The sequence below is a fragment of the Haliotis cracherodii genome, unplaced genomic scaffold (genome assembly GCF_022045235.1).
Source record: "Haliotis cracherodii isolate W230 unplaced genomic scaffold, xgHalCrac1.p SCAF_5, whole genome shotgun sequence".
Taxonomy (NCBI): domain Eukaryota; kingdom Metazoa; phylum Mollusca; class Gastropoda; order Lepetellida; family Haliotidae; genus Haliotis; species Haliotis cracherodii.
In genome coordinates this window covers 20521148-20541005 of record NW_027266308.1, presented here as the reverse complement: position 1 = coordinate 20541005, position 19858 = coordinate 20521148, and the positions used below count along the sequence as shown (strand labels likewise).

Sequence of the window (19858 nt, the reverse complement as noted above, 5' to 3'; positions counted from 1 at the left end):
ACTGTCCACGAGTGATGCAAAGAAATCCTTTTAATTCAGTATCGTTGTGGTTAAATGATTTTTGTTTTGTTTTTGTGGACGGATCAGCCAATGTTAGTTTGAGTTCACCTCAAAAACCATGTCCACAATTGAAATCCGTTTTCGGACTTGATTTTCACTTTTGTATCTGATAAAATCGCTAATATTATATATTCTTTCCCCTACTTTACAATTTGAGTTCGACCACGTTCATGATTTCCCATACAGTATTGCAAATCAAACACGCACTTAGCAGTAACAGTTTGGTGATAGTTAAAATAAATAAAATAAATGGTCACATGACACAATATGGCTGCCACCATGAAAACGTGTTGTTGTTTATAAACAAGTAACGATGCATTAAATTTCCACTGAACATTATTCCTGATCTTGTAATGCATTATATTTTGCGAGTCTTCATAAGCTTTGTTGTAATGACTTATCGTAAATGATGACATGTTTGAGAGACAGCTTATTTCTCAATGACAAATCGACACCAGCTTGTTTTGACCCTCTCCCGGCACTCGAGTAGTTTTTACTAAGACGGTGACATCACACTGACATGCATCGTTGTAATTATTGTTCCCGTTTCTTACGGCTTACGAGAACGATAGAATGCGTTGCTTCTACTGTTCCGAGATATTTTGGTGCAAGAAAATGTATTAATGATTCTACACATGAACCAACCAACCCCACACAACGCGTGGAGCCGGTGTCCTTGCAGCAATCGTTGTTAAATGCAGAAGATGTGCCAAGCAAGGAAGATGTCTTGTCCAGTCATGAGGTGTTGGCGGGAAAGACCGTTACTCGTTCAAGCCACTACATCATTGACAGAGATATAGCAAGTAATTATACTGATGAGAAATGAAAATGGCTCCAGTATAGATGTGAAAATATCACCCCAGTCCATGTTAAATAAAACTGAATAACAGAGTCACCCTATAAACATATTGATAAATATCTAAACAGTTAGCAAACACGGATTTCAAGATTTAATGTCTGAAAACATGCTCTGATGAAACTCAATTGGAGTACACGTTTCTGTACTCTAAACAAAGTATATGTGAATTGAGCTTGATTGGGAAACTGACATGACATTTGTTATATTTGCAATTTTTTCTTTGAGATTGGGGAATGTGTTGTTTCCTTTGGAACTTTTAATATGGAAATCTTTGCCCAAACATTTCTTTGCTTTAGCATGTGCAAGGCAAACAACAACTATGATAACATTTCAGCAATGACATAATTATCTTGAAGTAAGTATTAAAATTTACTTCAACGAACACCGATGGAAAGTGTCTCTATATTGTGTGAAATTCAACGATGACCATTAAAAGAATGCCTGCATGATCGCACGGAAACTTAAAACAGCTTTTCAATGAATTTTGGAGGTAGCTTTGTAAATTATGTGTAATGTATGTTTCTGTAATAGATGTTCTTTTTGTGCATATCAATAAATCTTGCAAAACAACAGATGATTAAAACATTGGTCACCGTCTTTTAGTTCTGTTTAATATGAACTTCTGGGTAACCTAAAATGTGAAACTAATGCCAATAGTTAGTGAAGTTACTGAAGTATTCCTTATTTCAGTTTTTATTCCCCAAAAGATCCGGGGTTAGAATTGGTCTTCAGCAACCCATGCTTGTCGTAAGAGACGACTAATGGTATTGCATGGTCAGGCTTGCTGACTTTCTTATGCATGTCATTGTGTCCCAATTTTGTAGGTGGATTCTGATGATGTCAATCACTGGATTGTCTGGTCCAGACTCGATGATTTACAGACCACCACCATATAGCTGGAATATTGCTGAGTGTGGCGTGAAACAACAAACGATTCATTTACATTTTCATTTTTTGTGACAAGCAAATAAATGAAGGCCACAAATGATTTTGGCAGTGTATCAATGTGTGATGCAATGGAACACAAGAACAAACTTGTGAGTCAGATAGATTTCCTTATGTTTTATGTTCTGTTGATAATGTTTTGAAATTTAAAGCATTTTAATGTCAAACATCAGAGTTTTTATGAGAGACAGTACCACATTATTGTTTGAGATTGATCCATCTTTGATAATTTTGTCATTGAGTATCAAGTCTGGACCGGACAATCCAGTGATTGATATCATGAGCATTGATCTACGCAATTGGGATACGATGACATGCTTCAACCAAGTCAGTGAGCCTGACCACCTGATCCCGTTAGTCACCTGTTACGACAAGCATAGTCACCTGTTACGGCAAGACCTATTCTAGCCCAGGTCTTCAGGAGTCATTCAGAATGTTATCGGCACTGTGTCAAAGTGAATTCCCGCCGTCCTGATGGACAGTAGTCTAGTTGCTCGTCATGCTCAGTTGTGTCAGCCAGAATATAGACTCACACAGCTGATGAACCCTTGTGGGCAGAGTCAGACAGTTTGGTAGAGAAGCCAGAGCATAGTGTTCCTCTAAGTATCTCCCTACATTAGGTATTGTGACTTACGTATCGTGATATACTGTTATGTGAGGTAGTTGTATCATCATCATTCCCCTAATTATTACAAACATTAAAAACTATCAACTTAAACAGGACAAAATATTAGGGGCCAATTTCTACCAAGATTTGAAATAATGACTTGAGTTATGTTTTCAGGGGCCATTGCTACAGCAGTTAACCAAAACAAGCCATCTGAGAGTTGTGTCCTTGTGGAGGCAAACCCTGGTGAGTGAGCTTGACTTCTCCCTTACCGTCCATCAGCATGGCACTGTGCACAGAGCACTTCATCATGGGGAGACAGCACTCCCCAGTCCACCATTGTGACACATCTACTGCCCTGTGAGAAAGCTTACTGTCAACTCAAGAGAGCCATGGCTACAGCTGGTAGGCCAGGTCTCCTCTCATCATGGTGGTGTAGATACTTGATAGGAAAATGATCGGCGTCTCATTTCATATTCCAGTTTATTGTTGGCAGATCCATCACCCAGGCAGAGCTACAGATAAGCAGCGTATTTGCGTAAAATACCCCCCCCAAAATATTCAAAACCCAATTACTTTCAATTAACATGCATTAAATGAAAAACTCAAATGTATAACAACAGCTCGTGTAAATACCCAATGAAGCTTTTTCAGCCTGCGTTCAAAGAAGCTAGTTTCCAAAACACAATTACGGGCTAATTTACTTTCCGAGTCATGCCCATATATTTAGAACAGTTATATACATCTAAAACATTATTTCATTTTTTAAAAATCTTAAAATGGTCACTAATTTTGGGAAATAGCCAATAGAGTGATGAATGGATGAGTGAAAACATACTGGTTACCCAATGAAAAATGTAATAACCCAATTAAAACAGAAACCCTAGAGTAAAAACTCAATTGCTCAAAAAGTTATCTGGAGCTCTGCCCAAGTAACCAGCTGTTAATAAGAAATAAAATGCCTGACATTTTTAAATCTGTATGCTTCACTTACCAGTACATTCCATAAAACAACGCTGGCTGTTAGTTTCTGTCACCTTACATGATTGTGCGCTCAGGCTGTACAAAGGTGGCATCATCCTGAGGCAAGGGAGTTAACTGACTGTAAAAGTCCAGTTTCCACCCTTGCTGAACTAGGCTGGAATTTATGGGCTTGATTGATTCCCCCTATTGACCAGTCAGATTCCACCTCTCATATCATTTGCATTTGCTTCAAACAAAATGGTATCGCCCAGTCAAGACGATGTGGTTGACAATCGATATCTATATTGTGATAAAACGGGTCTTATTTCATGGAATTCATCAAATCACGTGAGCACCTTGATTAAAAACATGAAAAGATTTGCAAAATATCTGTTGACACCAAGTTGGCAGTACACATGCTTTGCAAATCCTGCCATCGCCTGAAATCTGCACAGTAGTTTATGAACCGGATGTCAATTTGTTGCACGATTTTCATTGTACTCTGCATAGACTTGTTAGTCTCGCCAAAATATAACTACTAAATTCCAGCCTAGTTCGGCAAGGGTGTAATCTGGACTTCTACAGAAAGTTATCTCCCTTGCTTCAGGAATATGAAGGATGGAGGCCTTGAAGGGTTTGTCTTACTATGGTTCTTGTACTTTCAGGGCCTGGAATATTGACAAGGGCTTTCTTTGATGCAGGGTTTCAGCATGTTGTTGCTGTAGAGAGTAAGCCAGAATTCCAGCAATACATGCAGGTACATCATGCACGTTCAAACATCAGTGTCACTACTTGGTAACGGACAACGTCAACATAAAACTCTAGGGCATACTTAATCACAAATGCTTGACCAAAATTAAATTTGGAAAACGAAAATAGTGTAGAACAGACAATAAAAAATAATTCTCAGTACAAGCAGTGTATGTGATAAATTCAATACATTATTATAATCGCCATTACAAATGCGTATGCACAAAATACAACATACAGCTTACCTCTTGGCTGTTACCTGTCCCGAGTGATTACATTACATAATGTTTATATCTATAGGTACCTTTACAATTTCAAGTGGCTTAAAGTGATATGCTTTGTAAAACAGCATTCATAAATATGAAACAAATTCATCCTCAGTAAATACATTCTATATCTATCCAATTCTTCCTTTGGATAAAAAACAAAATCCTGCAGAAGTGTTGTGTCAGCCTGCCAGCAATACAACTTTGTGTAAATGATGTGTAGATCTACATAAGTTACTTCAGAAATGACATCACTAACTTTTCAGCCATGAAAGTACACTGCGTTGAAACTGATGTTGAAAGAATTAAAACCAGGTAATCTTCATATGATTTTTTTTTCACCGTTGGGACTGACAAAAATTGGGTGGAAATGGTAATCTTTATAGTTGCCAGTCCAATGGGACTGGCAGTTTCAAAAGCCAGTGGGAACACTGTGTAGTCCTAAGTTTTGTGTACAGGACATTGAGAGGACAGTGGGATCAGACCGACTCAAATATTTTGACTTCGACCCTTTCATCTTGTGGCGGCGGGACATGATCGCAAACAAGCACGACGCTACGTACAAGGAAGTGGAGAACAACATTGCACAGTACATGACCTCCAGTGTACCGACAGGTCAGACATGGTCAGACATGGCAGATGGGTTGTCGCAGCTGATTTACTTTGTGTAGAGCGTTGTCACTTCCACAATGAAACTGGAGAATTGATAACTTGTGAATCCATGAGTGAATGAGAAGTTTTACGCTGCCTTTTAGCAATATTCCAGCAATATCATGGTGGGGGACACCACAAAGAGGCTTCACACTTTGTGCCATGAAGCCAGGAACACTTGAGTCTTCAAATGTCCAGGTTGCACATCCTGAAACCTGCCTTCAGGGGGATTTCCGTTGAACATGTTGAAACATTTGAAACATTTTTTATAAAACATTCCTGAGTTATTAAGAACTGTTGCTTCTTGCTACAGACAGTCCCTACTTAATTATCCCAAAAGCTAAAGGAAGAGCACTGACAAGGACCCTTTTTTGGCCTTTGAAGATGAGGAATTTTAAAGTTGGGGAAACCTTTCAAAAACCGTTCAAAAATATTCTCAAGTGTTCCAATGACTGACAACTGCCTTTGATAAACTTTAACAACCCAGGTTAGAGTTTCTGGTTCCAAGTGGTGTGTGGTCAGCTTGGTGATGGCTGATTGCGTGTCACCGTGCATGATGGTGTGGATAGCTGCTCATGATTTTAGTCACTGGTTTCCCAGGTCTAGACTCCATTATTTACAGGCTGCCATCCTAAAGCTGTAACATTGCTGTTGTACACTATTGACTGACTCATCATTCTCGTGAATGTCGATTTAGCTTTATTTTACATGTACTAGTGCAGTGCAACAATCTGTGGGTACTTAAAGATTTAACTTCATCTGTCACTCAAGTTGGCCACTGAATCACTTTATGATGTTTAGATTATCCCAATAATAATAACCATTATGCATTATGATGGTTGCTATTGATGCCATGGCCACAGAACACTGTACTAACTGTATTAAAAATCATGACACAGTTATCAGAGATATGAGATTTTATTTATTTAGACTAGTTTATGCATCTACAATTAAAGTTTGATCAGACCTGGTTTTGTCTGGTGTAGCGAGGTTGTCAGGTTGCACCTGGTGCAAGGTAAATCAAGCAGATTCAACTGTCTGTCATGCATTATTGAGTGAAATGTTTATTCAGCACTACTGTACATATCACCTGGGTTGACTGGATGTGTTCTGGTGTACTACAGATGTTCCTGTCAGTGTGTTCGGTGTTCTGAGTAAAAACAAGGAGTATCCCTTCCTCTCCTACCTGTCCAAGACCTTTGCCTTGGGGGAAGGGCTGTTTTCTGTGAGGCCAAAGAACTGGTTCTTGTTTGTGTCTGCTAAAATCTATCTGGTGAGTCCCGCCACAGCTTCGTAAGGCATTTTACCTCAACTTACTTGTTTCACTGATCTGTCGACCCAAATTATCACAGACATGGAATGAAATTAAACTTGGTCACTCATACCCAGATTTGTTGCAAGAACCAATTAGAGAAGATGGGATGTTTACACCAGCCTGACAGTGTGTGATTGTGCCCCATGATGTGTGACCTGTCTGACAGTGTGTGATTGTGCCCCATGATGTGTGACCTGTCTGACAGTGTGTGATTGTGCCCCATGATGTTTGACCTGCCTGACAGTGTGTGATTGTGCCCCATGATGTGTGACCTGTCTGACAGTGTGTGATTGTGCCCCATGATGTGTGACCTGTCTGACAGTGTGTGATTGTGCCCCATGATGTGTGACCTGTATGACAGTGTGTGATTGTGCCCCATGATGTGTGACCTGCCTGACAGTGTGTGATTGTGCCCCATGATGTTTGACCTGCCTGACAGTGTGTGATTGTGCCCCATGATGTGTGACCTGTATGACAGTGTGTGATTGTGCCCCATGATGTGTGACCTGTATGACAGTGTGTGATTGTGCCCCATGATGTGTGACCTGTCTGACAGTGTGTGATTGTGCCCCATGATGTGTGACCTGTATGACAGTGTGTGATTGTGCCCCATGATGTGTGACCTGTATGACAGTGTGTGATTGTGCCCCATGATGTGTGACCTGCCTGACAGTGTGTGATTGTGCCCCATGATGTGTGACCTGTATGACAGTGTGTGATTGTACCCCATGATGTTTGACCTGCCTGACAGTGTGTGATTGTGCCCCATGATGTGTGACCTGTATGACAGTGTGTGATTGTGCCCCATGATGTGTGACCTGTATGACAGTGTGTGATTGTACCCCATGATGTTTGACCTGCCTGACAGTGTGTGATTGTGCCCCATGATGTGTGACCTGTATGACAGTGTGTGATTGTGCCCCATGATGTGTGACCTGCCTGACAGTGTGTGATTGTGCCCCATGATGTGTGACCTGTATGACAGTGTGTGATTGTACCCCATGATGTTTGACCTGCCTGACAGTGTGTGATTGTGCCCCATGATGTTTGACCTGTATGACAATGTGTGATTGTGCCCCATGATGTGTGACCTGTATGACAGTGTGTGATTGTACCCCATGATGTTTGACCTGCCTGACAGTGTGTGATTGTGCCCCATGATGTGTGACCTGTATGACAGTGTGTGATTGTACCCCATGATGTTTGACCTGCCTGACAGTGTGTGATTGTGCCCCATGATGTTTGACCTGTATGACAATGTGTGATTGTGCCCCATGATGTGTGACCTGTATGACAGTGTGTGATTGTGCCCCATGATGTGTGACCTGCCTGACAGTGTGTGATTGTGCCCCATGATGTTTGACCTGCCTGACAGTGTGTGATTGTGCCCCATGATGTGTGACCTGTATGACAGTGTGTGATTGTGCCCCATGATGTGTGACCTGTGTGTGATTGTGCCCCAACCATGTGTGACCTGTGTGTGATTGTGCCCAATCATGTGTGACCTGTGTGTGATTGTGCCCAACCATGTGTGACCTGTGTGTGATTGTGCTCCAACAATGTGTGACCTGTGTATGATTGTCCCCCAACCATGTGTGACCTGTGTGTGATTGTGCCCCAACCATGTGTTACCTGGGTTTGATTGTGCCCCAACCATGTGTGTGTGACCTGTGTTTGATTGTGCCCCAACCATGTGTGACCTGTGTGTGATTGTGCCCCAACCATGTGTGACCTGTGTGTGATTGTGCTCCAACCATGTGTGTGTGACCTGTGTGTGATTGTGCCCCAACCATGTGTTTGTGACCTGTGTGTGATTGTGCCCCAACCATGTGTGTGACCTGTGTGTGATTGTCCTCCAACCATGTGTGTGACCTGTGTGTGATTGTGCCCCAACCATGTGTGACCTGTGTGTGATTGTGCCCCAACCATGTGTGACCTGTGTGTGATTGTGCCCCAACCATGTGTGACCTGTGTGTGCTTGTGCCCCAACCATGTGTGTGTGACCTGTGTGTGATTGTGCTCCAACCATGTGTGTGTGACCTGTGTGTGATTGTGCTCCAACCATGTGTGACCTGTGTGTGATTGTGCTCCAACCATGTGTGTGTGACCTGTGTGTGATTGTGCTCCAACCATGTGTGTGTGACCTGTGTGTGATTGTGCCCCAACCATGTGTGTGTGACCTGTGTGTGATTGTGCCCCAACCATGTGTGTGTGACCTGTGTGTGATTGTGCTCCAACCATGTGTGTGACCTGTGTGTGATTGTGCTCCAACCATGTGTGACCTGTGTGTGATTGTGCCCCAACCATGTGTGTGTGACCTGTGTGTGATTGTGCTCCAACCATGTGTGACCTGTGTGTGATTGTGCCCCAACCATGTGTGTGTGACCTGTGTGTGATTGTGCCCCAACCATGTGTGTGTGACCTGTGTGTGATTGTGCTCCAACCATGTGCATTGTCACTCATGCGCTTTACCTCTGTGTTGCCAAGATTTGATAATCTTGAATATGGCTGACTATTCTATAACATGGCATGGACTCACTTATAGAGAAACTTATTTGATGTTGTTACTCAAAGCCACCTGGTGTTCTCTCTGACTGTCAACTAGTCTGTTTCCCCAGCAACTGAAGATTTGTCGTGGTGACGTTTGGTCGTCCGTCTTCTACAACAAAGTTGCTGTCGTCATCTACAGTTTCTTCGACTTCAAATTGCTGATGGAGGTAAGATGAAGCCAGCTTCATTTGGAATGTTACCTATGAATATGATTGTGAGTAAATCCCTTCAGATTATTGCTCAATGGTTGCTATGGAAATTGAAGTGAGAATGTTCATACCTGTAATATTGACAATTTCATTTAATGTTTCTAGCTTGAACACAACAAATTTGCACCTCCATTTAGGAAGAAAAAGAAGAAAGTGGTAAGTTACACATCATATGTTTTTTTTTAATAAGATTATAGTTTTATTCAATATTTATCTACTAAAATTATGAAAGAATCGTAATAAAGCTATGATGGTTTTACCAATGGTAAGGCAGAAATGTGAAGTGTAGTGTCACGGTGTCTGTTGGGGACCGAGTGTAGTATAGCCTCACAGTGTCTGTTGAGGACTGAGTGTAGTGTAGTCTTATAGTGTCTGTTGAGGACTGAGTGTAGTGTAGTCTTATAATGTCTGTTGGGGACTGAGTGTAGTGTAGTCTTATAATGTCTGTTGAGGACTGAGTGTAGTGTAGTCTTATAGTGTCTGTTGAGGACTGTGTGTAGTGTAGTCTTATAGTGTCTGTTGAGGACTGTGTGTAGTATAGCCTCACAGTGTCTGTTGAGGACTGAGTGTAGTGTAGTCTTATAGTGTCTGTTGAGGACTGAGTGTAGTGTAGTCTTATAGTGTCTGTTGGGGACTGAGTGTAGTGTAGTCTTGTAGCGTCTGTTGGGGACTGAGTGTCGTGTAGTCTTATAGTGTCTGTTGGGGACTGTGTGTAGTGTAGTCTTATAGTGTCTGTTGAGGACCGTGTGTAGTGTAGTCTTATAGTGTCTGTTGAGGACTGAGTGTAGTGTAGTCTTATAGTGTCTGTTGAGGACTGAGTGTAGTGTAGTCTTATAGTGTCTGTTGAGGACTGTGTGTAGTGTAGTCTTATAGTGTCTGTTGAGGACTGTGTGTAGTATAGCCTCACAGTGTCTGTTGAGGACTGAGTGTAGTGTAGTCTTATAGTGTCTGTTGAGGACTGAGTGTAGTGTAGTCTTATAGTGTCTGTTGGGGACTGAGTGTAGTGTAGTCTTGTAGCGTCTGTTGGGGACTGAGTGTCGTGTAGTCTTATAGTGTCTGTTGGGGACTGTGTGTAGTGTAGTCTTATAGTGTCTGTTGAGGACCGTGTGTAGTGTAGTCTTATAGTGTCTGTTGAGGACTGAGTGTAGTGTAGTCTTATAGTGTCTGTTGAGGACTGAGTGTAGTGTAGTCATTTAGTGTCTGTTGAGGACTGAGTGTAGTGTAATCTTATAGTGTCTCCTGAGGACTGTATGAAGTATAGCCTCATGGTGTCTGTTGAGGACTGAGTGTCGTGTAGTCTTATAGTGTCTGTTGGGGACTGAGTGTAGTGTAGTCTTATAGTGTCTGTTGAGGACTGAATGTAGTGTAGTCTTATAATGTCTGTTGAGGACTGAGTGTGGTGTAGTCTTATAGTGTCTGTTGAGGACTGAGTGTAGTGTAGTCTTATAGTGTCTGTTGGGGACTGAGTGTAGTGTAGTCTTGTAGCGTCTGTTGGGGACTGAGTGTCGTGTAGTCTTATAGTGTCTGTTGGGGACTGTGTGTAGTGTAGTCTTATAGTGTCTGTTGAGGACCGTGTGTAGTGTAGTCTTATAGTGTCTGTTGAGGACTGAGTGTAGTGTAGTCTTATAGTGTCTGTTGAGGACTGTGTGTAGTATAGCCTCACAGTGTCTGTTGAGGACTGAGTGTAGTGTAGTCTTATAGTGTCTGTTGAGGACTGAGTGTAGTGTAGTCTTATAGTGTCTGTTGGGGACTGAGTGTAGTGTAGTCTTGTAGCGTCTGTTGGGGACTGAGTGTCGTGTAGTCTTATAGTGTCTGTTGGGGACTGTGTGTAGTGTAGTCTTATAGTGTCTGTTGAGGACCGTGTGTAGTGTAGTCTTATAGTGTCTGTTGAGGACTGAGTGTAGTGTAGTCTTATAGTGTCTGTTGAGGACTGAGTGTAGTGTAGTCTTATAGTGTCTGTTGGGGACTGAGTGTAGTGTTGTCTTATAATGTCTGTTGGGGACAGAGTGTAGTGTAGTCTTATAGTGTCTGTTGGGGACTGAGTGTAGTGTAGTCTTTTAGTGTCTGTTGGGGACTGTGTGTAGTGTAGTCTTATAGTGTCTCCTGAGGACTGTATGAAGTATAGCCTCATGGTGTCTGTTGAGGACTGAGTGTAGTGTAGTCATTTAGTGTCTGTTGAGGACTGAGTGTAGTGTAATCTTATAGTGTCTCCTGAGGACTGTATGAAGTATAGCCTCATGGTGTCTGTTGAGGACTGAGTGTCGTGTAGTCTTATAGTGTCTGTTGGCGACTGAGTGTAGTGTAGTCTTATAGTGTCTGTTGAGGACTGAGTGTAGTGTAGTCTTATAGTGTCTGTTGAGGACTGAGTGTAGTGTAGTCTTATAGTGTCTGTTGGGGACTGAGTGTAGTGTAGTCTTGTAGCGTCTGTTGGGGACTGAGTGTCGTGTAGTCTTATAGTGTCTGTTGGGGACTGAGTGTCGTGTAGTCTTATAGTGTCTGTTGGGGACTGTGTGTAGTGTAGTCTTATAGTGTCTGTTGAGGACCGTGTGTAGTGTAGTCTTATAGTGTCTGTTGAGGACTGAGTGTAGTGTAGTCTTATAGTGTCTGTTGAGGACTGAGTGTAGTGTAGTCTTATAGTGTCTCCTGAGGACTGTATGAAGTATAGCCTCATGGTGTCTGTTGGGGACTGAGTGTCGTGTAGTCTTATAGTGTCTGTTGGGGACTGAATGTAGTGTAGTCTTATAGTGTCTGTTGAGGACTGAATGTAGTGTAGTCTTATAATGTCTGTTGAGGACTGAGTGTGGTGTAGTCTTATAGTGTCTGTTGAGGACTGAGTGTAGTCTACTATCCCTGTGTCTGTTGAGGACTGTGTGTAGTGTAGTCTTATAGTGTCTGTTGGGGACTGAGTGTAGTCTAGTCTCCCTGTGTCTGTGGAGGACTGTGTGTAGTGTAGTCTTATAGTGTCTGTTGAGGACTGAGTGTAGTCTACTATCCCTGTGTCTGTTGAGGACTGTGTGTAGTGTAGTCTTATAGTGTCTGTTGAGGACTGAGTGTAGTCTAGTCTCCCTGTGTCTGTTGAGCATTGAATGTCATAATGCCTTTTGTGTTCAGACCAGGCTCTACCCTGAGTGCGATGTCAACACAAAGTACCTGGTACAGCTGTCAGTCAAGCCTAACATAGAACAGATACTCCCTCCCAGTGAGATCACTACCTTTGCCATGTTCCTTAAGCAGCTGCTGTTCAGGAGGAATGACAGGTTCATCCCTCGAATGGAGTAAGTTTACCTCATCTCTACCAGAGCAGGCCAGTTAGGGACTGGTCATTTATGACAGGGAGGTGGGGGAGTGGGGGGGTCAGAGGTTTGGGATGTACTAAATAATCACCCTCCCCAAATAGTCATGTTTTGTATGCACCCTCCCCCCCCCCCCCCCCCCCCGCCCGAGTTAGCTACACTAAGGGCTTTAGGAAATCTTCTCGACGACAGTGGATGGGTAGGGATACTGGTTCAGGCAGAGATTGCTACAGTAGGCACAGCAGATTCAGCCTTGAAGGCAGCTCACATCACACGCACAAGAAGGGTGCACCAGGTGACAGCTGGTGCCATGTATTTATCCCTGCAACAGGCGTATCAGGCATCTGTTGAACCCAACATGGAGACAAAGTTCTGGTTCATGGACTTTGAATTTCAACTCACCATGCTTGTGTTTGTGCAATCTTTTCGTTCAGTATGTCAATTCCCTGACCAAGCTTGTTCCTTGTTTTTTTTTCTTAACCACTGCCACTATGCACGATGGATATCAGTCCACCTCCGAGACATGGTGACCTTGTCCAAGCTGCACCCTGATGTCCATGCTCAGTTCTTGAATGGACAGTTCACAGTGAACAAGACAACTCATGCTTACTCAAGAATTGCTATTGATCAAGCACATGAGCAGGATCATGCAGTGGTAAAAGATGATGGTGGAGCTGTTGGGCTGACTGAGAGTCCAGCTAATCTCCAGAGATGGATGGTCAGTGGACCAGAGATTTCACGTCTCATCAATGACTTTGAAGTGTCATTTGATGATGCACAGAAGAAACCTGACATGCCCCATCATGAACAACGTTCATGGAGATGTCACTTCACTGAAATCTGTTATTGAAGAGTATGGAAATCTATTCCTTGAAACTAGTTGTGACCTTCTTGTACTTGATACACAGGGCATTGCTGATAAATCTGTTGGTGACTCTTGTATAAGCTTGAAAAGCTTGGATGTAAACAATACAACACATTTGTGAAAGAACGGCTTATAGAAAAGTCAAAACCTATAGACGAGCCAATAAAGAAGAACAAACTTTGTCTCACACCAGTGAAATGACAGAAAAGTGACAGAAATGTTACAGAAATCTCTTTTCAAGACTTTATGTCGCTTGTCAAGTGTGTGATGGGAATCTTCATGATTTCTTTTCCCTCGAGAATCAGGTATGCCCACCATCACTTTCAGACAGGGGCAAACTCAGGCTTGGCACTAAATCTGACATAGTTCAATGCCTGGAAGATGTTTTGCTGGAGCAAGATGAGATAAATACAGCTACCGAGGTTGTAGTGACAGATGGGCCAGCAATAGTTCACATGTTAAAGCCAGGTTCTACAAAGACTTCTCAGGACGTCTTTCAAGTGCCAACGAATAGATATTGTTTGGAAAAAATATAGGTCAGACTCTTTGAAAGAACAAACACGAGACGAGAGGTAAAGGAGTGCGCTGTTGAGTACAGCCAAACAATCTAATTAAAAAAAACTTGGGAGACTTCTTGAAACTTGCTGACAATAAGAAAGAACTATTTGTGTTTCTCAGCACAGAAGCTATCACTATCCAAACTGACAAGCAAGTCAGAAGCACACTGCACGAGGATGTTGTCTGAACAACAGAAGGACTAGCACCTTGCACACACGAGGAAGCAGACAGCCGAATTATGGTCCATGTCACTGATGCAGCTGAACAGTACAAGATTCTCATCCGTACAGTGGACAGTGATGTTGTTGTGATTGCTGTATATGTGTTTGCACAGCTAAGAATGCTACTAACTGCTTTGTGGGTGGCCTTTGGCACAGGCGAACACTTCTGGCTAATTACTGAACATGACATTGCTTTAGAAATTGGACCAGACAAGAGTCTCGTACTTCCCATGTTCCATACCTTGACTAGATGCGCCACTGTCTCCTGCATTCCTGGAAGGGGAAAGAAAACAGCGTGGGATACTTGGAACATGTACCCTGAGGTCACTGCAGAGTTTGCTGCACTCATGAACCAGCTACAACTGACAGATGGCGATAACTGGGCAAACTGCAAGTCAATGATGTCACTATATCTAAATTTAGCCGTATTGGTAGGATGTATATTGATGCCAAATTTCATGCTTTTAACACAAAGTGCATGATTTTTTCATAATATGGCATAATCCGATGGACTAAATAGTGTGACAACACCCTGCCTAATTATTCAGTGTAGTCTCTTCACCTTGCCGACATGTATTTCTTTCCAGATCTTTAGTTACTGACCAAGTGCAGGCATCACACATACACGAGCTCTACTGACGTGAATAATGCATGACCAAGGCACAATATCCCTGTTTATGATACAGCTTCAATCTTTGACTTTGACTGCTCCCAATAGTATCTCGGCTATCATGGTGAATGTGAAACTTTGGGCTTTTACTCAGCCAGTTTGGAATCATGGTTCATTTAGTAAATATGCAGTAAGAATGTTTGTTGTGTAGAAACTTTTGTTATTTCTTTTGGTTATTCGTCTTAATTGTTGTATTGCGATCTAATACAATATTCCAGAAAAGAACAAGTGAGCTACAGATCCTTGTACCTCTTTCTTTGATAAATATCTGCAGGCACGACTGAGGTTGTGTGTCGACTGTAATACTGGTGTAAATTTCAGTGATATTGATGAAAGAATGCACAATCAAAGATATATGTATTTGTGTAACTACTTGGTATCCTCAGTAATAACAGGCACTGCTATTGTGGTTTCTAATCCGAGCCTACTTGTGTCAACAGACAGCTCATCCCGGGGTGCGGGCTGCACTTGATCCAGGCCAGGTTCTCCATGATGCAGCTAGTGATGGACCTCACTCCCGCACAGCTGCTGGAGGTCTTCAAGGTGAGTCTCCGCACACGGACTCCAATCTCTAGACAGGGATGCCATACTCCACACACCCCACTCCACACACCTCACTCCAAACACCCCAATCCAACAATCCCACTCCACACACCCCACTCCACACACCCTACTCCACACACCCCACTCCACACACCCCACTCCACACACCCCACTCCACACACCCTACTCCACACACCCCACTCCACACACCCCACTCCACACACCCTACTCCACACACCCCACTCCACACACCCCACTCCACACACCCCACTCCACACACCCTACTCCACACACCCCACTCCACACACCCCACTCCACACACCCCACTCCACACACCCTACTCCACACACCCCACTCCACACACCCCACTCCACACACCCTACTCCACACACCCCACTCCACACACCCCACTCCACACACCCCACTCCACACACCCTACTCCACACACCCCACTCCACACACCCTACTCCACACACCCCACTCCACACACCCCACTCCACACACCCCACTCCACACACCCTACTCCACACACCCCACTCCACACACCCCACTCCACACACCCTACACCACACACCCTACTCCACACACCCCACTCCACACACCCCACTCCACACACCCCACTCCACACACCCTACTCCACACACCCCACTCCACACACCCCACTCCACACACCCTACTCCACACACCCTACTCCACACACCCCACTCCACACACCCTACTCCACACACCCCACTCCACACACCCCACTCCACACACCCCACTCCACACACCCTACTCCACACACCCTACACCAGTCTCTAGACAGGGATACCATACTCCACACACCCCACTTGCTCACATGTCACTTAAGTTGTCAGGCAGAGAACACTTGGCAGTGTAGTTCACATGTCACTTAAGTTGTCAGGCAGAGAACACTTGGCAGTGTAGTTCACATGTCACTTAAGTTGTCAGGCAGAGAACACTTGGCAGTGTAGTTCACATGTCACTTGAGTTGTCAGGCAGAGAACACTTGGCAGTGTAGTTCACATGTCACTTGAGTTGTCAGGCAGAGAACACTTGGCAGTGTAGTTCACATGTCACTTGAGTTGTCTGGCAGAGAACACTTGGCAGTGTAGTTCACATGTCGCTTGAGTTGTCTGGCAGAGAACACTTGGCAGTGTAGTTCACATGTCACTTGAGTTGTCAGGCAGAGAACACTTGGCAGTGTAGTTCACATGTCACTTGAGTTGTCAGGCAGAGAACACTTGGCAGTGTAGTTCACATGTCACTTGAGTTTTGGGTAGGCAGGGTTAAGAAATGAACCTCTGGAATGCATCAGGGCACATCAAAACACATCTTACAGTTGATAGCAATGATATCATGATCAAAGGCAGATAACACATGTTTTGTTTTCAGTGTTTTGCCACAGTCATATGGCATTAAGCCCTTCGCCCCGTTACACATAGTGATTGTAGAGCAACGTTAGTCGCCTATATTAAAGTATGGGAGTTAAATCACCACAGCACTACGATAGCTTTGTGGAACATACCCCTGGATTTCCAACGTCACACACAAACATGTGGTCAGTATAACCACAGTATACATAGCATATATCAAACAATATTTGTTCACTTTAAAAACTTGTTTTAGTTTAATTGAAAAGTGAATTGTTTGGCAAGTTCCTGGATCTAGATTTTCAAAACAATCTTAGCTACAATTAATCTTAACAACTTACGTTCAAAGATAAGATATCTTAAGTTTAAGATAAGATACATTTTCAAAACTATGGTAAACCTGTCACAGATCGCACAAAGATACGATAGCTATTGTATCTCTGACAGAGAACTCATTTGTGTTAGAGATTGAAAAAACAGGGTGTTTCCCAATGACGTCACAGGGATTTCCCAGCCGCAGACAATTACAACAACATGGAGAAGTGACACGGAATTGATGATCACATTGTCAGATCACATTGTTTAACACGCAACTATTTTTAAGTGATATTCCATACAATCCTACATATGTCCTACATGTAGACGTTTTGTTCTTATCATTAAAAGATGCCATGACTACCCAAACACAAATAGCACTCGTGGTCTATGCAAAGACTTTTTTCAAGGTTCTCGCAAGCGCGCAGAACTTATGTGAACACATTGCGTACAGTCAAGGACAAAAGTAAGGGACGTTATTCAAAATGACAATGACTAGACGAACCTTTGATTGAACAGCATTTAAGATGCATGTTAAAGTCTGATGTTATGTGATGTATACTGGGTCTATCTAGATCCATAATTCTTTTCAAAATTTGAAAGTGACACTAATTTGTATTCGCAAAGAGAGATAATTTAAGAATTGTCAAGTCGTCTCATGGAACATGCCACAAGTTAACGTGAACATACATATAATGTAGTCCTTTTCTATCCTTTTAAATTAAGTCGAGCTAATAAACTGATTTGTCCGATTTCATAAAACCTGGCTGAGGAGCGAAATACATTGTATATGTGTCATATCTATTCCAGAACGTAGTTAAATGATACTTTACAACAATGTTATTGTCTGAATGTCTTAAGTATCTCTATATTTTTTAAAACATAAAACGGGTAGATGCACACTTAAATATTAAAAAGGCCAAAATCAATTATTGTTTTAAATTTGGTTTATTGAATTTCACATTCAAAGATTATTATGTTGAAAATGTCTATTTTATATTGATCAGTAAATTTCATTTGTTTGATTTTTTATACGAAAATCTGTGATTAACTTTTGATGTAAAAATTTCTGTTAATTGTTATATATGATGGAATACATGTATATGCTGTTAATCACCTGTATTTAAAGAATGCAATTGTTCAACAGACAGTTTTTAATCACTTGTTATCAAATATTTGTATAGATAACCTACATAGTGTACTTTAAACGAAACAAAATGCAATAACTTTTGCTAGAAAAATATTAAACATACTATACAAATACATTTGATCACATGTATTTCCTTGTTAAGTCAATAAATACTACACTGTATAGTTAAAATTCAAATTGTTAAAACCACCTGGGCCAACACAATTTTAGATGTAAAAACTGGTGCGAAACCTGTATGTTTTTTTTACATTTGTAGATTGATATAATTTTATAAAATGTGAAAATAAAGACTAAAGCATTGTTCACATGCGATCCAGAAAATATAACAGCGGAACTCTGCGCTTTATGAAAACTGTAACATTGAACAAAGTCTCACCAGGCGAATTCAAAGGGAAACCACTCTCAACTAGAGCGTGAACTAAGATTAGCTGCCCCTTAGTTATCAATAAGATCACGGTCATTACTATAGCCTGCTGACACCTTCCATTTTTTTTAACAAAGTACGTTGATTCACACTTCTTCAGCATGGACTTGGATAGAAATATATTGTAAGCTACTAACTATGGCAAAGTATGCTGCCATCATGGATGAAGATAAAATAAACTTACAACAGGTATGGGGCTATCTTAGATTTACGACAAACTTAAGATATCTTAGGGCTACGATAGTTTCGAAAATAGGCTACGATAGCTTACAATTTAACTTTACGATAATTTTAGGACTACGATCGTTTCGAAAATCTAGACAGTAGGGTTCTTCAAAGACGTGGAAGTTAATGGACATCTCTATTATCCACTACATGGATTTGAATTTACTACTTTGTGTAAGAAGGCCTAATTTAGGGGTTCTGTTTTCGTGAGATCTGATGTCTCCATTCACTTATGATCTGGGCATGTGCTAAATATGAGTAATTTATTTTCAGTCACTTCTCACCTGGCCCGAGTATCCTGACTCTCCTCTGTCCTTTATCTTGATGGAGAGGTCAGAGGTTGACATTGACGAGGAAGAGGTCAAGGACAAGTTGAAAGAGGAGGAGGACATGGCCCAAGAGGGCAGCAGGGTGGGCCGCAGTGGTGGTGGAGACTGATGCTCTCCCCTCTCCCTAGGTCCTGCAGTACAGCAGGGTAGGTCACAGAGGTGAAGACTGATGCTCTCCCCTCTCCCTAGGTCCTGCAGTACAGCAGGGTGGGTCACAGAGGTGGAGACTGATGCTCTCCCCTCTCCCTAGGTCCTGCAGTACAGCAGGGTAGGTCACAGAGGTGAAGACTGATGCTCTCCCCTCTCCCTAGGTCCTGCAGTACAGCAGGGTGGGTCACAGAGGTGGAGACTGATGCTCTCCCCTCTCCCTAGGTCCTGCAGTACAGCAGGGTAGGTCACAGAGGTGAAGACTGATGCTCTCCCCTCTCCCTAGGTCCTGAAGGGCAGCAGGGTGGGTCACAGAGGTGAAGACTGATGCTCTCCCCTCTCCCTAGGTCCTGCAGTACAGCAGGGTAGGTCACAGAGGTGAAGACTGATGCTCTCCCCTCTCCCTAGGTCCTGCAGTACAGCAGGGTGGGTCACAGAGGTGGAGACTGATGCTCTCACCTCTCCCTAGGTCCTGCAGTACAGCAGGGTGGGTCACAGAGGTGAAGACTGATGCTCTCCCCTCTCCCTAGGTCCTGCAGTACAGCAGGGTAGGTCACAGAGGTGAAGACT

At 42.7% G+C, this 19858-nt stretch overlaps 1 protein-coding gene across 1 annotated transcript; it reads left to right on the top strand.

Annotated features, from left to right (window-relative positions):
* Positions 1 to 476: 476 nt before the first annotated feature.
* On the top strand, positions 477 to 19266 carry LOC139443485 (dimethyladenosine transferase 2, mitochondrial-like). The gene is made up of 10 exons (XM_071224468.1): positions 477 to 863; positions 2649 to 2717; positions 4100 to 4191; positions 4909 to 5065; positions 6226 to 6374; positions 9035 to 9133; positions 9281 to 9331; positions 12287 to 12450; positions 15223 to 15325; positions 19086 to 19266. The coding sequence occupies exons 1-10, from the start codon at positions 581 to 583 to the stop codon at positions 19248 to 19250; spliced, it is 1332 nt and encodes a 443-aa protein (XP_071080569.1). The 5' UTR covers positions 477 to 580; the 3' UTR covers positions 19251 to 19266.
* The last annotated feature ends 592 nt before the right edge of the window (positions 19267 to 19858 follow it).